The 18,287-nt window shown below is 39.5% G+C and overlaps 1 protein-coding gene across 1 annotated transcript in view; it reads right to left on the bottom strand.

Moving 5' to 3' along the window:
* Nucleotides 1–18,287, bottom strand: part of ADGRV1 (adhesion G protein-coupled receptor V1) — a 724,059-nt gene that overhangs the window by 422,049 nt on the left and 283,723 nt on the right. Inside the window, exons 58-66 of the mRNA XM_075542665.1 lie at nt 16,689–16,865; nt 16,131–16,313; nt 13,325–13,504; nt 12,707–12,871; nt 7,559–7,676; nt 2,891–3,014; nt 1,477–1,615; nt 1,162–1,347; nt 682–914 (exon numbers count right to left, since the gene is read on the bottom strand). Of these exons, the coding sequence (XP_075398780.1) occupies nt 682–914; nt 1,162–1,347; nt 1,477–1,615; nt 2,891–3,014; nt 7,559–7,676; nt 12,707–12,871; nt 13,325–13,504; nt 16,131–16,313; nt 16,689–16,865 (1,505 nt within the window). The remainder of the gene's footprint in view (nt 1–681; nt 915–1,161; nt 1,348–1,476; nt 1,616–2,890; nt 3,015–7,558; nt 7,677–12,706; nt 12,872–13,324; nt 13,505–16,130; nt 16,314–16,688; nt 16,866–18,287) is intronic.

Here is an 18,287-nt window from a genome sequence, read left to right as displayed (position 1 = left end):
TGAACTGCTGACCTTGTCTTTAGCCATGCTGAACCCACCACCCCCCGAATAGCGTTAATCAGTTATAGCAATCTTCAAACTAGTCTCCCCACCAAAACTAATCTTTAAAAACAATTTCCTTTGAACGTTCCAACTGTTAATGTCTGTATGAAATGAAGATTACTATAAAATTACAGCAGTTGGGCAATGAGAATGGAAATTTTAGGAAATGGGGAAAACAAACTGTGCTAAACGAAATCTCCTGTACACCTACCAAGTATTGGGCCAAGCAAGGGTAGCTACATTAACCTAGCATGCCCTAAAGTTAGCAATCAGCTGGACTTGAGATTTAGTTCTGCGTCGAGAGGGTTGCCTTTAAAAATGATGAGTGCCACGACACTAAATGTCACTACATTCAACATCCAGGGTTGAGAAAACATTTTCAATTCAGATGAAATCACTTATACTCAATGCCTCTATTCTTCAGAGGCCTATTTCCCTAGTGATGTCATTCTACAAATTATCTGTTCATTTTCCTAATGTTTGTTTCTTTGTCCTACTTCCCTACCAGGTCTGCCAGCACTTTGCAGACATGTGAGAAACCGCAGGGAAGGCACAGTTCTACAATTGATTATGAATCTCTACCCGCTGTCAGTCCGTCTGTCTGTCTCTCTCTGCCCCCTAACTTCTTTTCCACTTTACCTTCCCTGGAGTTCCACCTTTGTAAGTGCTAAAGAAAACTCTTCGGGGCCCTCGGGCAGGTCGTCGTTCAGTATTTCGATCAGCAGGCTTTTCTCCGTCTCCCCGGGTTCGAAGAGGAGCTCCCCGGCGGCCGGTGTGAAGTCCAGGCCGGCCTCGGCGCTTCCGCCCACCGTCTGGTACCAGAGCCGCACCTGGCCCAGCGCGCCGCTCCCCCGCACCACTGTCACGTTCACCTACGGGAGAGGCGTGGGCGCACTTGATTTGGAGGTTTAATCGGCTGTGCTACGCTTGCTTGTCTCTAATGAACAATTTCATTCAGTGAAAAATTCAACAGGAAAAATTACATGTTGAAACAGGAATACCGATGTTAGATGCAAACCGCTCAGTTTGTGAGACTTTTGAAATCCGAACAAGAAAGCCCGGTTATCGCTCAACAGCAACAGAAAACAGATTTAAGACGTGTAGCATTTCTCTCCGTACCCTGGGGGCTTCCTTCGGCACTCTCAGCTGCTCTTGGAAAAAGGCAAATCGGCCGTAGGGAAAGTCGCTGGCCACCACAGTGATATTGGCAGTTCTGCTGGCTTCGCTCAGCAGTCCTCCCTCGCTGATCCCAGTGAGCTGAAACTCAAAGAAGCACTTTTCTTCGGGAATGTCATCATTCACAGTCTAGAGAAGGACGAAAAGGCCATTAACGGTATAGTGTGTAAAGTGTAACTCACTATACCGACCATGCGTACAACAACCAAACACTCCCCACACATCCAGAGCAAAGGCACAGTCGAACTCGGGTCCTACCTGTATTACTACAATGGCTGCCGACTGACCATCTCGCATGGTAAGTTTCCCAGAGGTTTCCACAAACACCCCCTCTGAAGGAGGGGATATATTCCAGTACACCGTGACCTCTCCCCAGATCCCTGGGCCGCGAATTAGGCTACAATAAACAAGAGTTTGCTATTAGAGGAACTGGTCCTCAATATTTGCTGAGTCAACAATAAAAACCCCAAGCTCACTGTCATGGAGTCAGTGCGCCCCCTGGGGCAGGGCAGACCAACCCCCACCCACCCCCCCCGCAGAGGTTCCCAGACTAACGCTTTACAAGAGCAGAAAGCCCTGTCTTTTCCGGGGAGGCGGGTGGTTTCCGTCTGATGTGACTTGGTGGGTCGCAGCCCAATTCATAAGCATGACACTACCAGGGCGTCATTCAAGAATGCATAAATTTTATCACAATAAAAACATCTGTCTTGAAATAATATCATCGATCAACTAAATACCAAAAAGAAAGTATTGTAATTCCAAAGCAGTTGCACCCAAAGTACTAAGCTAATGTCAATCTCTCCAGACAAGAATATTGGCAAAAACGGAAGATTCAAAGTGGAAGATTCAAGGCCAAAAAGAAAGATTCATAAATATTTTCACATACAAGGCACACAATATAACTCGTCTAACAAACTTCTCTACAGGAGACTAAACACTTTGCACAGGCATATGCCGATTAAAAAAAACAATGAAAAAGATCAGATTAGGTCAAATAATGTATTAAGTCAAATCTAGCAACTTCACTGACAGCTACTGGGAGAACCCTGACGTAGGCAAATCTGTCTGTGGTCGAACTACATGAACGAGCCTCACTTCAACACCTAGAAGCATAAAGTGCTGGCACCAAATGGTCGTCTACAGGATGGCTTTGTAGCCAAGACCTACACACTCTGAGACCAAGCAACTCTTATTACTCACACTTAGTAACCAAATGGGCTCAAAGCACAGAGCTGACGGTGACTCAGTGTGCACCCAGGCTGCACCAGGGACCTCAAAAATAGTCGGCAACCTCCCCGGAATCCAACTTCAAGGTAAACAGCTGCCATCGAATGAAATCTACTCCTGGCCAACCCCACAGGCTTCAGTGTCTGCATTTAAAGTCGAAACTGGGCCTTCCTTGCAGGGTGCTTCTGGGAGGCTTGAGCCCCCAACCTTTAGGTTAACAGTGGAGGACATCAGCCTTTTGTACCTTTTGTAACTTCAAAACAGATTCGGTTCCACATGTCAAAGTCTGCTCTCCTTCCCACAGGATGGTGTCACCAGGGAAGGTGATAATGCTCGAAGAGGATGCAAGTATTGAACACGTGTAGTGAAGGTATGCAAAGTGCTAACTAGTTAACCACAACTCCACACCCTCTACCTGGGAAAAGTGCCACGATGGAGAAGGTACCTGATGATAGCGGTGCCATTATATTTTGCTGAGGGCTCCCCGATGAGAACACGTGTCGATGACGGTGCGAGCCCAACTTCTCCTGACACTCCCTTATCTCCCCGAAAGATGATGGATGCACTTCCTAAGGCGAGGATGAGGCAACCACTTAATGAACAAATCCACGGTGCACTGCCACATGCCACGTGGATGCACAAGGAGACACTGAAATCAACGAGGCAAGCAACTTGTCCAAGAATACACTCTACTTATGCTTTAACAAGGGACAAAGAGAATTCTGTGATCACTGCTATGGATTGAACTGTGACCCCCAAATATGCGTATGTGCTGTACTTACCAATCCTGTTACCGGTATATATACACATATCTATGTAATCAGTTATTATTATACTAACAGTTATCATATTATACAATCATATTACCATATTATCATTTATCATATAATCATATTATAATCACTGTTGTTATTATAACCACAGCCTGTGGGTGTAATCACATTTGGAAATGGATTGGCCTTTTCTGGTCATATGTGAAATGGTGTGAAATGTAATTAACTGCATAGTATGTGCCTTCGATCCATATGCTCATTTGCTGTAATACATTGTGTGGTGTGTTGTCAAGTCCAGCGTCTGTATCAGTTGCTGTAAACCTGGATAGAGCTCTCCGTTACAGGATTGGGTGAATACAGCTCTAGATCTCAGTTTACTGGGAGGTGTGACTTACATCACCGCATTTGTTTCCCCAGGGGTTCGGTCTGATGAAATCTAAGCTGTCCCTCGCTCAAATCTTCCCAGTGATTTCTGTTTGCTGACTGACCTTTAGTTGAAGCTAGACTAGCTTTGACTTCCTGACAGTTTTGGCTTCTGGCTCTGGACCTTGCATTTGGCTCAACCCACCAGACCTTCTAATTGGGGCTTAACAGAGCCCACAGCCACGTGAGGCATTTCCTTGACGTTTCATGAGTTTCTGTGAGAAGGTGCAGACAATCGCAGAACCCAGTTTCAAGAAAGAAGATATGCAAGAGAGGAGGGAGGAGGGAGGAAAATGGAGCAAAACAGCATCTTGGAAGAGTTGGACATTTGGGAGATCTTTAATCTCCAACTCCTTGGAACTAGTCTGGTAATAATTCTTCTAAAGTACTTTTTTTTAACCCCAAGGTGTATTTTAAATGGATCTCCTTTGAGACATACAAGCAAAGCGGAGTAGCACAGATGAGACAGAGACACCAAGGCACATTAAAATCCCAAGGAGCAAGACTTTAAAAAGGCAAGGACCGTGCTCCAGAGCTAACAGAGAAAGAAATATCCTGAACTCAGGCTTCTGGTTTCCTAACTGGGAGAGAGTAACTTCTGTTTGTAAAGTCACGCAGTTGTGGTTTTCCTGTTATCTTACTGCCATCAGGACATGCTGACTCATTGCCACCCCATCAGACAGGGTAGAATACCCTGTGGGCTTCTGAGATTGTAACTCCATGGAAGTTGAAAGCCACAACTTTCTCCCTCGGCTATGAACTGCTGACCTTGTGGTAAGCAGCCCAACCTGTAAGCACTATACCGCCAAGGTGCCAGCAGCGCTGTAGATATAAGATAAGGAGCCCTGGAGGCAATGTGGGGGACACTGTGAGTCGGAATTGGCTTGATGGCAGGGAAGTTTTCAGCGTGATCACTCTCATGATAAGAAAGTGCTCTGCCACTTCCATTGATTCTTTTTTGCATAAGAAACTCCGTTTCAACTGGCAAGAATTCCTGGGCATTTTCATTATTGTTTCTGAATTTGCCATTTTTCTTCAAGCCTTTATAAAACTTTGTCTACTATTTCTATAATCTTTTTTAATCTAAAATGATACGACTGAAATGCAAATAAAATTATATCAATTAATTTGAATATTCATGTGGTACCTGTCCAGTAAACTGAAGAACGCTGTTTCCAGAAGTTCACGTTGGGAGCCAGAAACAAAAGTGCTGTATTACTGGGTGTCTACACTCCCCATTCTCTGTAGTGAGACCTTGAATGGTTTGTCATGTGTAAGTACGTCAGAGTCACAGGGACAGACATTGCGATTGTTTTTCCATATTGACAAACCAGTTGCTCTAATTCCTTGACATATTTCTGTTATGATGATTTTTAATGTGATTTAACTGTTTTGAACATAATTTAACTGTTTACTTAAAACTTTCAGACAAACATGCACAATGGTATGGTTTCCTGCGAGGCTTGACGGAAAGCATTTTATTTAAAAACCAAAAAAGAGTGATTACTCCATGTACCTATGGTGAAACTTGCTCCTTTCTGAGACTCTAGCTGGCTATAGAATTCTGCTTTTGACAACATCCTCGTACACAAGAGTTCTTGGTGGCAAGAGACCAGTAGCATTAACTAAGCCTTCATACAAAGTTTTTATTGGTCTTTTCTTGTGATTGTTATTACTCATAGCACAATAAGACCATTCAAAAATGGTCTTTTCTCTACAGATCCAAAAACCATAAACTATTGGCAAATGAAAATTATGATGCTCATTTCTGAAATGCCACAATATCTACATAGCTATTCTCTGATAAAAATAGGCACAAATGGATGAACTTGTAAACACAATAAAATGCTAACTTCTATAATAGCATTACAAAAGTAATATGTGATCATTAAAAATATGTTTAAAAAACATAGGCAATTAAAAACCTCTATTAATGTTTCATATAATTAATTCCAGACACATTAATTACATGCAGAGGAAAAAGGTGAGGTTATATTGAACATATTGCAATGACCCGTTTTATTAACATAACAATTTTCCACGTTACAACCTGTTCTTAGTCTTAATGAAATTAAATCTAATTTTGCTACATCGCTTTGAATGTTTGCATACCCCTCTGTCATGTTTAACCAGACTCTCACTGTTGGACTATTAAAGAAGTTTTCCATATTTTATCTATGAATATCATTACAATTAAAATTTTATTTAAATGCATGCATACATACACACACAGCTAAACTATATGAAATCTTCACATATAATCTTAACAAACAATGGAAAAAATAATTTTGAAAGGTCTTTACCTATAATATAGGTGTAAATGACATTTTCCTTTTTAACGTTTTATTGATAGAAGTCACATATCATACACTTCCATCGTTAATTCCTTTTTTTAAGAGTTGTATATACATCATCATGATGAGTTCTAGTGTTCCTTCCCCCCTCCCACATCTTTATTTGCTCCCCAATTCCTCTTACCCTCCCCAAACCCTGTTCCCTATAAACCATTGCATCAATTATTGTCTCTACGTATCCATTCCTTCTGTGCTTTATAAACTGGGGAACCTAACAGAAATAATAAAAAACAAAATGAAATGACCACCATCAATTTAAAAGAAAATCCAAAGTTATGGAATAAGTGAAAAAATATTTAAGTCTAGAGCATATTCAGGTTGGGTCAAGATCATGAAGCCAACTGACCAAGTATCGTATTATACCATAGATCTATTCACCATAATCAAATTTACCATCATTTGTGTCTGAGAGCAAAGCTGTTCCCATCCTAGGTCTATGGCCAGAGGGGATCAGTTAGAGACTTTACTGACTACAGTCTTTTCAATCGTTTTAGGGGCTCATACAACTCTTATCACAATTGATACATACATCAATTGTGTAAAGTACATTTGTACATTCATTGTCCTCATCATTCTCAAAAGATTTGCTCTCTACTTAAGCCCCTGGCATCAGATCCTCATTTTTTCCCATTCCTCCCCACTCCCCCCTCCCTCATGAACCCTTGATAATTTATAAATTATTATTTTGTCATATCTTGCCATGTCCGACGTCTCCCTTCACCCACTTTTCTGTTGTCCGTCCCCCAGGGAGGAGGTCACATGTAGATCTTGTAATCAGTTCCCCCTTTCCAACCCACCCTCCCTCTATCCTCCCAGTATCGCCACTCACACCACTGGTCCTTAATGGACCATCCGCTTTGGATTCCCTGTGTTTCCAGTTCCTATCTGTACCAGTGTCCATCCTCTGGTCTAGCCAGACTTGCAAGGTAGAATTAGGATTATGATAGTGGTGGTGGTGGGTGGGGAGGGAGCATTTATGAACTAGAGGAAAGTTGTATTTTTCATCGTTGCTGTATCGCACCCTGACTGGCTCATCTCCTCGCCTAGACCCTTCTTTAAGGGATGTCCAGGGGCCTAAAAATGGGCTTTGGGTCTCCACTCCGCACCCACCCCAACCCCGCCTCATTCACTATGGTAAAATTTTTTGTTCTGATGATGCCTGATACCTGATCCCTTTGCCACCTCGTGATCGCACAGGCTGGTGTGTTCTTCCATGTGGGCTTTGTTGCTTCTGAACTAGATGGCCGCTTGTTTACCTTCAAGCCTTTAACACCCCAGATGCTATCTCTTTTCATAGCTGGGCACCACCAGCTTTCGTCACCACATTTGCTTATGTACCCATTAGTCTTCAGCGATCATATTGTGGAGGTGAGAGCACAATTATATGATTTTTTGTTCTTTGATGTCTGATAACACTGACTACATTTTTGATGTTTCAGTCTAATGTGCATACATCAGGTGAATTATAAAACCTTATATTGGCTATCTTTTTAAACATAGATTATTTGGCAATATTTTCCTAAAGATCTACATTTTAACTTCTCCAAATGCAAATTATCTTACCTTTCACTGGTGATATTTCTACCTCATCGATTGATATCAGCTGTATTATGAAATGCTTGTCCCCTTCCAACACAGTATCTTGAAGCGCATGTAATACAATGGTCTTCTGGGACTCGGTCTGTGGCAAAGCAGAGAAGAACATTGGTCAAAGGCTAATTTTAAGTGTTGCTATTAGAAGACCAACAGTTATGTCTACATGTAGCTTTCTAAGGATGTCTTTTTTATTTCTGCTTAAAAAAAAAGTGGGTTTGTTTTAAAGAGATTGTTATTTTAAAATCAGGTCTGACCATAAATAATATTTAAGTTCTTAATTTGAAATAAAAAGAGTCAAGAAAAGTTTGAACATAACTTGCTTTTTATGGATTACATTGTGTTCATCCAAATTATATACCAACTTGGCTGGGTCAAGATCCCCAATGATTTGGCAGTTGTGTAATGACATACTTTGGCAGGTATAAGTATTCATCCCCATGATATGATCTGATGTGTTCAGCCAATCAGTTGCAAGGGGATTAAGGTAGGATACAACACCTTTCTAATTTTTCCAAAGAACCATCGTGAGGGTGACACAGGACTGTGCAGGGCTTCATTCTGTTGTGCATAGGGCCACTATGGGTCAGGGCCGATTCGATCACATTTAACAACGGCAAGAACACAACACCTTTACTAAGATCAAAGACTTCTTGTGATGAAAGGGATGTTTCTCTGTGATATGGTCTACAATGTCTTTTATTTTATATTAAAAAAAACAAAAAATGAAAAGCATGCAGAGAGAGTGTGACCTCAATGGCTCGAAAATATGGAACTCAACTAGTCCCTTTGCTAATGTCTATACATAGTCTCAGGGACTGCCGAGAGGGGACCATGAGACGGACGCATTTAACAAGAGAAGGACCATACAGACCATCCCCACCAATTTCCTGACTAGAAGCATCATCTACCTTCTCAGGGTTTGGTCCAGGGGATGCAGAACCTTCCACGAGTGAGGCATCATCACAAGCCTTCTTCCTTGGCAAAGTACATTTTTATGATGCAAATTTTTGAAATGTATACAGTGAAGTGAAATTACTTGGTATGGCTCTTGTACCCATTGTCTTTGTAACTCCCATCAAATGATTGGTTAAGGTCATGTAAATAAACTGTGGGATATCTTAATAGAGGGAAATAGTTAGTTGTACCATTCCACTGGGTGGGTAAGCCAGTGCAGAAGTGGGAACAGAGAATGCTGGGACCGAAATAAAGATGACTAGGGAATGACACTTGACTACGAGGAGCAGCGCCAAGACCTTGAAGCAGAACGTGGCGCTTTCTGACCCCAAACAAGTAAACCTGAAGTATCTTTGTAGGGTGGGGTGCATTTGTCAGTGCTAATGGAGTTATTGTAACACCTGCCCCAGCAGGGAAAGGGATCGCATGGCCGAGAGTCTGAAGACCAGGGAGTGATATGCCTGCCCAAATGGCTGAGCAGAGGCACTATCGACAAAAGAATGGCTTTCTTCACAGCCTATCACCCAGGGGTTTCCCTGATCAATCCCATTACTGTGGGTCACGTCTGGGAGTTCTGTGCGGCCACAGCAAAAGATTATTGAATGTAGCAGAGAAGTAGAGTTCTCTGGGCATGATTGTTACTGTCAGATTAAGTACAGAATGCAGGAGGGTGGGAGAAGGTTGACTTCTGTTTCATATAAAGATGGATTCTCCTTCCCCCTCCCGGGCTTCCGTGCCATTTCTTCACTGAAAGTGTATTTGTATTTTAAAAAAATCTATGTTTGTATGTAATGTTTCTAACCCCAAAAGACAAATAAAGATCAGATTTGTAAGGATACTGATAACAAAAGGCAATAATAATAAACATTTTAAAATTTAAATTTTCTTATAATTTAAAAATAATGTATTCAACTTAATGTCAGAAGCATCCTAGAAAAGAAAGAGACAAAAAATTGAGGACCATTTGTGTTATTATTCTAGTAAAGTCTATGTGCTAATACAAATGACATTTCAATGAGCAGCCTTGTACATTGTTCTTACATGTATAGCACATTAAATATATAGCAAATTTTATGTGCAATTTCACAATACCACCTAATGTGATTGAACTATGGAATGCTATATCTGTAAGAACGCCCAATAAAATGATTTTTTAATGTAAAAACTCAACCTTGTTGAAATTTAAAGCCCTTTTTTGTAGAAAAAGAGTTTAGCTTCACTGTAATAAGGTTGCAAACTCTTATTTAATTTAAAATGCTTTAAATAACAAGATATTTATAAAACATCTTCTAAGCATCAGGAAGTTGGTTAGACACTTCATAAATATGATTTTATATAATCTTCAGAACCGTTCCTCAGATTACACAGAATTGTCACCATCTTGCCAATCGAGTGTGAGATCAATGGCCTTCCTAGAATTGTGGTATTAAATGTTGCAGTAGAGATATACAGAATTATACAATCTATATATGCTTTGTATTTGTCAGTAGTTACTTTTAACTGTCTCAAGAAAACCAAGCCTGGAAAGCAAGGAAAAGTAGATAGTAATAATGTAAACACAGGGAAAGGGAGAGTTCGTGAGTGTGTATAAACACGAAGAAAGACTGGGACAGGAAGGAGAGGAACAATGAGGACCCGATGCCAGGGGCTTGGGTGGAGAGCAAATGTTTTGAGAATGATGAGGACAATGAATGTACAAATGTGCTTGACACAATTGATGTATGTATGGATTGTGATAAGAGTTGTATGAGCCCATAATAACATGATTTTAAAAATTAAAAGAGAAAGCCGGAGACCGAATCTAAAATTAAGAAAGAAGTGGAAAACACAGAAGAAGCCCTGTCAGAATGATCCAGAGTGAAGCAGGGTGTTCAAGAAGAAATGACTGGCAGTGTTAGAAACGGAAAGGAGCCCATGCAGACGGAAAATATCTAACACATGTTTTAATGAGGCAGGGTTGGAGTAGAATGGAGAAAAATGTTTAACTTAAATTGTAAAGTAAAAAGAATAAGCTACAGAGAGATTACAGAGTGAAATTACATTTGTGAAAGATTAAAATACACATGGTTGAATGTGCAGAGAACATTTTTGGCAGGCTACACAAGACAGTGTCAACAGTGTTTACTATCGGGAAGCGCAAATGGGCACTCAAGGAGAACGCAAAGAAATTCTACTTCGTGTTTTACACTATCTTCGTATTATCTGATATTTTTATCAGGAGCACATATATTCTTATAACAGATTAAAAAATAAAAATAGAGGGAAGGAACTTCTGGGGTAAATAGTCATCAGACTGGTTGAGTACAGTTTGTCTCATCTAAATAAACATGTAACACAAATTGACAAAGCTATGAACTGAAAATTAAATAACATCTCTAAAACTAGGGGGAATTTCCACCAACAGAAGAATCAATTGGGAGAAGTCATAGATGTGGTGCAAAGGTTTCACACATACTGCAGCTAACTGTAACACTAAAGATTTGTGTCTACCTAGAGATGCCTCTACACACATGCCTACGATTCACTTAAAAAAAGAAAAATCAGGGAATCCAGGACAGATGACCCTTTAGGACCAGTGGTGAGAGTGGCGATGCCGGGATGGTAGAGGGAGGGTAGGGTGGAAAGGGGGGAACCGATTACAAGGATCTACATATAACCTCCTCCCTGGGGGCTGGACAACAGAAAAGTGGGTTAAGGGAGATGTCAGGCAGTGTAAGATATGACAAAATAATAATTTATGAATTACGAAGGGCTCATGAGGGAGGGGGAGTGGGAAAGGAGGGGGGAAAAGGTGCTGTTATTAAGGGCTCAAGTAGAAAGCAAATATTTTGAGAAATGATGATGGCAACAAATGTACAAATGTGCTTGACACAATGGATGTATGTATGGATTGTGATAAGAATTGTACGAGCCCCCCAATAAAATGATTTAAATAAATAATTTTTTTTAAATCAACCATGAAGACCCATCCAGAACAAACATAGGCTCTGACTTTGACCATTATGGATTCAAATTAAGTCGACAATTGGTCTACTGCATACACACATGAACCCCCCAAATCAGGGAGAACCACGGAGGAGGCATGAACCATTTACTGAATTCTCTGGACCTCAGGCCACAAAGAGTACATCAAACAAAATTAGCAAGAACTACCACAACGTAGAGCTTTAGTATTCCCACGTACATCAACTTTCCCTCCCTCTATCAATTCAGAGCATGTAATACCCAACATGAACAGTAAAGGGGATGGAAGTAACAAAAGGCGTTGTACCAAATTAGCCCATATGTCTAATAAGAATCTATAAAGTCCTCTTCAAACTCACGAAACAGATGCAACGATGCTGAATGCAGGAAGATCACAGGCCAGTGGGTGGGAAATCTGTGGATTCAGTGGCGGTGTAAGCATGTCAGTGCTGGCAGAGGTCTCCATGTCGTTCCTTCTGACATTGGGTCCACAAGCTTTGCACCCACTGGCCTGTGACTTTCCTTCATTCTACATTGCTTGTGGTTGGACTAGTATTGGGCATATGGGCTAATGTTGGACTAGATCTGGACTAGGCTGGGATGTTTTCTCAGTAGAAAATTGCTTTAAAAATTGCTCTTTGATGTAAAGCTCTTTCTAATACACATGAGCGTCTCTGAATTTGTTTATCTAGTCAACCCCATCTAACACAATCTGTGTGACTTGTGTTCATGAGAAAATATATTGAGAGAAATCTAGTTTTGATGGTGGGAAAAAGGCAGGGTTTACATTAACAAATTGCATTCTAGATATTTAAGGGTTTTAATGCTTTTTCCCTCATCATCCACATGAATTTCTTAGCATGTCCCAGGCCTACTCGTGTTCCATATATTCATCAGAACCTCTATAAAAGCTAATCGTTGGCAATTTAGAGGAAAAACAGAAACAGTCTTGGCCCTGACTATTCAACAACAACTCCCTGCCATCGAATCCACCCTAACTCACAGCCGTGCTACAGGACAGGGGAGAACTGCCCCTGTGGGGTTCAGAGACTGAAACTGCTTCTGGGGGCAGAAAGCCCCATCTTTCTCCTGCCACACACTTGCTGGTTTAGAACTCCCGGCTTTGAGGAGTGCAGCCCAATGCGTAACAACGATGCCACCAGGGACTCTGTTGATGCTACATGTATCACACTCTACCTCTTCAAAGTGAAGTGTCCCATTCAAGGGACTGAGATCATCTTTAGCCTTCTCCTCTATGGCCCAACGAAGCCGGACCGCTCCCTGCCCTCCTGGAGACCGGACGACCGTTAATGTCACATAAGAATCAGGGTCATCAGACAAAAGGGGTTCGTCAACCATGACCTGAAAGAAGAAAGTGAAATCTGGTGAAAAAGGATTAGCAGAAACCAACCTAATCTCATTTACGTTGCAAAATTTAAAGGCACGGTAATTTTTAAGCTTAGAATTCTAGTCATGACATGTGGCAGAATAAAAAAATCATGTGGCAGAAACAAAAAATGTTTCACCATTTTCTTCTTCATTTGACACTCTGAATGATGTCAGGTAAGTTCCCACTCAAGCTACTCTGACCTACAGAGACCCCATACGACAGACCTTACCTGTACTACAGGGCTTCCTAGGCTGAAATCTTTATGGGAGCTAATTAATAACCACCTCAAAAGGCAGTTGGAGAAAAAATCATAAACTAAGGGTTATAAAGCAATAACAAAACAAGCATTAAATACACCTTAATACAAACAATACATAACACCAAAAAAAAATGACTAAAGGCATGCTCTAATATATTCAACTTACAGTCTTTTCTTCAAATCCAAAGATCCCAAATGGAGAATCATTCTGTGGAATAACAACAGTTACCACAATGTCATCACCAAGTCTGCCACCTCCAGCTACTTTGACTAAGGAAATATTGAACATCTCCATGAATTCAAAGTCAGTATCATCAATTATGGTGATTTCTATCACGGCAGTAATCTACGGAAAAAAAGAAAAAGGAAGAAATATGTATACTTAGATATAAAACATTTTTTGTTCATGTATAGTGTAAATTTGTAGTCAAAACATGGAAACCTATTGGAGGAAACCTAAAAGAAAACAGCAGCCTTTGGGGACGGTACATCAAAATGAAATGGAAAGTCATCCATTTCTATAGTACACACAGTTCCCATACTATTAGCAAGCTCTATTCCTTAGTCTATCTGTAACTGTAATTTGTATGAAGATGGATTAGTTAGGTACAGTTTGTATCTAACATCAGTTACTCAAAAATGATTGTCTTAGCTTACAGCATCATATATATATATACATATATATAAATATAAGAAATACTTCCAGATACAGAAAAACATCTTTCTTTAACAAATAACACTGAAATAATAATAACAACGGTGTTTTGAGGTGTCACAAAATGTACAAATGTGTGGACTTCAAATACCTAGGAGGGGAAGTTGGGTCATAATTTTGGGTTGTAAGTAAATCTGATGCTCATAGACCAGGTGTTTCCCTTAAAGCCAAAAATTTACAAAATCTAATCCTTTTGAGAGAAAGGAAATTACTTAGTTCTGTTTACAAATACAAATTATAATACAGGTTTATCTGTGAACAATATTTTGATGCTATGCAGTACTCTAACAGCATTGCACAACACACATAAATTTTAATATGCCAGGCACTAATATAACGTGATATAAAATACTACCATTGAAAATTGGCCATTTCCTTATACAATTAAAAAAAACCCTCACTTTCAAATAGTTTTCTTGTAATGAAGGGCAAAGGAAGGATGGAAGTAAACTCATGCTAGTTCTTAATTATGTATAATCAGGATTTATATTATAAATCTGTCTGGCACTTTGTTCACACTTCATAACATGAATAAAAAACTTTGGGCAAACTTGTGATTTCAACATTAATCATAAAAATATCCTAGTTGTACCCACATATATATTTTTAAATGTATCCTTGAGGGAAATTGCCCTACTTTGATGCAAAAATTGACCAGAAAATTAAGCTTTTTCCACCTAAATCAACCCAAAACCTTTCATTTAAAAATGGGCAAAAGTGACAAGCCTACACATCATACTCAGAAATGCAGAAACCTAAACAAAATCAAATTCTAACTAGAAATTTAAGTGTGTGCAACTCAAATCTATACTGTATCATCCAGAATACTTCCTGAACATGATGTGAGCCTTAACAATGAGCATGGCCTGGACTCACTCCACAACCAGCAAGTAGATTCAAGCTCATTTCAACCCTGTAATACTGATGAGAGTTGTTCTGAGTCTGTAAATCTTGGCAAAATCAGGCAGCCTCAGATTACTCCTGCTGAGCAGTCAACCACCACAAAGCAAGTCACCACTGATGTTTGGTTAGAAGCCCCATGCTGACCTGCGCCATCAAGACTCCTTTCAAAATAAAGGCCCTAAGGATACTGCTAAATAGTGGCCCTTCAAATTAATGCCTATTATGAAGTATTGAAAATATAACTAGAATTGGAAGATTTCTTCGAAGAAACGTCAATTTATTTGTTTCTATAAATTCTAATTTATTTACATGTCCTATCCTTTTAGTAGATAGTTCCAAGATTCAAATCTGTTTACACACTCATGCTTGCAGAAAACATAGCAGGAATTGGGATGATTGTATGTTCATCTCTTAGGAGGATTTTATTGTTCTCTAACTGATAAGTTGAATCACACTATGCACATATGTCTAGGAAAAACTATGCTAACGGTGACACTGGTGGGCAGTTGGTAGCCACATGGTTGGTGGTTCAAATCCACCAGCAGCTCCATGGGCAAAAGATGGGACTGTCTGCTCCCATAAAGATTTGCAGCCTCAGAAACCCTATCGGATCACTTTGAATAGGAATCATATGGATGACAGTGGGTTTGGCTGCCTGATGCTATTCCAAGTCACCAACATGTTTTCATGGTTGTTCAGTGTTGCGTACTTACTGATTGCATAAAAATTATGAAAGCATCTTATTGTTGCCTATTAAAATATACCCAGTCTGTAAAACTTATAAATCTTGGGAATTATTTGATCATTTTTAAGGTTGACTGGTAAAATTATAAAATATCAGGATTTTTTTTGTGTGTGCTTTCTTATAGCATTAACTATTTGCAATTATTTAAGGATGGTTTGCTCCTTTCCTATCAGTTTAGTCTCCATTAAAATTGAAACATAAGGTTCGGATTTTACTATTCATATTTTTACTGTAAATTCCAACAAATAAATACTTTCAAGTATTCATATAAACAAAATAAAGACAATATTTTAAAATTCATAAGCATAGTCTAATTCATCAGGTATTAAAAATTCTTAAGTTTTTAAATTCAAATTAGTCCCCTTTTATAATTTTTGATCAAATGGGGAAGTTTAGAAAAGGATGAGGTTTTAATTTCTATTATAATCTTCCCAGGCTTATTGATGACTTCTCCATAGCTAGTAATATTTCTGTTGGGGTTGACACAGAACATTTATGTATATATTAATTTGTAATGCATTTAGTAATTACTAGTATACATTTGTTGGTGGGTGCCCATAAAATATTTGAATACAATCATAAAATCTCATGTTTCCATTAATAGCGTACTTGTCCATCAGAAAATTCAAGAATCCCATGAGATGGCATAAAGTCTTCCAGGCTGGCGCTGTCTGGTATAACTTCCCAATAGACGTTCACTGTCCCAAAGCTTCCAGCTAGCCGTACCACAGGAACTTGTAGAACGTTCAAGGGTGGAGGCGCCTCATAAGCAGTAACAACTCCACCAGCATCCTTTAAGTAAAGAGTTTAAGTTCAAAGGAAAGGCAAAAGTAGAAACTCTCATTAAGCCATCACTCTATAAAATGATCATTTCTACTGACATTGCTTATACATCCCCATTCAGAATAGACATTATTGTCGGCTATAAATATGAATAATTACTCTTCAAATATCTTAAAATTTAAATTTAATGAAAATAACTTGTTTTATCTCTTCATCCCATTCAAAGAGAAGGAAGAATTCATCTCTAAGACAAAATTGGTTGCTCTTCTACTTATAAATATCACAAAGCAGAGCTGATTATTTTGCAGAAATATGATATTATGAAATGCAAAATCAGCAGAGATGCACTTGTAATTACTATAAATATACAAAATTTCATCTTACTCTAGAAATATGAAACTTAAAAATTCCTCTGGGATCATCATTTTCTTCAATCATTATTTCAGCTATTTCCATTCCAGGTCTGCACACAGTGGGCTGTCCTGCAGAGAAGTCAGAGTTCACCAGGTGCACGTGGGTGATATTGACAATAAATCCTTCTTCCAACTCAGGAACATCATCCTGGGGTGGGGTGCAGAGGAAGATGGTGTTTTATTTTTTATATATTTAATTTTTTTATATATTTAATTTGCATCTAAACCCTAATCTCCACCAGTAAAGAATAGCTGACTTGGTCCAAAGAATGGGAAACTGTTAACATATATTGTTAAAATTCTCTTTTAGGCCCCGGTAACAGAATGGGTTATGTGTCTGGCTACTATCCACAATACCAGTGATTCAAAGCCACCACTACTCCATGGGAGAAAGATGAAGTTTCTGCACCCATCATGACTTGCAGCCTCAGAAACCCAAAGGGCAATTCTACTCTGCCATCACTATCGGGTCTTTAGGAGTTGGAATGGACTTGACGGAAATGAGTTAGGAAACATCTGAGGCTCTTATATTCAAGCTAATGATGCGTCAATGGAACCTTGATGCTAATCAACTAGCAAAACCTATTTTTAAAATCAACTCCTCAATTTTACCATATCTGATTAATATTCGTCAAATAAATTTAGGTCCAATAGTATAAACCGCAACTTTCCAAGAGCCAAAGTACAACATGGCATATATACTGCTTGAATCTAAAGACCATTTCAGAAATAGATTGGATGAACTGAACATTAATGACCTTTGACCAGACAAGTTGTTATGGGGTAACTTTAAGGACATGATACATAAAGTAAAAGGTCCATTAAAAGATAGACAAGGGGGAGAGAGATCTGTCAGAAGAGGCTCTGAAACTTGCTTTAGAATGTAAAGAACTTAAAGTGAATGGAAGAAATAAAATTATTTCAAAGATTGGCTCTAAAGAATAATATAAAATCTTATCATGAAATGTGCATGTACCTAGAGTTAAAAGAACCTAATGGAAAACACTCTCAGCATTTCCCAAACTGAAAGAAAGAAAAACTCAAACCAGAATCCTATTAAGAACAGGCAGGAAGTATCCAAAAGATGGTAGTCACTGTGGTAGTTACATAAAGCTGAGCTGGTATCAATTTGGAATTTGAGAGGGTTAAGAGTGAAGGACTGGAGTCCAGTCTGTCAATCAAGTCATAGCCAATAAGGCCTCTGTGTGGACATGGCCTTCCAATGAGGATTCTAGGAATTCCTGTATTTCCTCCTTGGAGGCAGAAGGCACACTCTTTTTCTGTCTCTGTTTCTCTTTCTTGACTCACTCCTGGGAGACACTCTACTGACAAGACACCTGGCACTATGCTGATGGACCCTGTGTCCTGGAAACTGGGGAAGCCACGTGGAGACCCCTGCCAGTGCTGAAATGCTTACAACACCACAGGATGCACAACACTTTCCACCTACTGGCCTGTGACCTTCCTGCATTCAGCGTCATTGAAGTGTTTCTTGAGTCTGAAGAGTACTTTATAGATTGATATTGAACAAATGGGCTAATATTGGACCTATGGACTTGATCTGGACTAG

This window comes from Tenrec ecaudatus, chromosome 2 (genome assembly GCF_050624435.1).
Source record: "Tenrec ecaudatus isolate mTenEca1 chromosome 2, mTenEca1.hap1, whole genome shotgun sequence".
NCBI classification, from domain to species: domain Eukaryota; kingdom Metazoa; phylum Chordata; class Mammalia; order Afrosoricida; family Tenrecidae; genus Tenrec; species Tenrec ecaudatus.
This window is presented reverse-complemented; position numbering and strand designations above follow the sequence as displayed.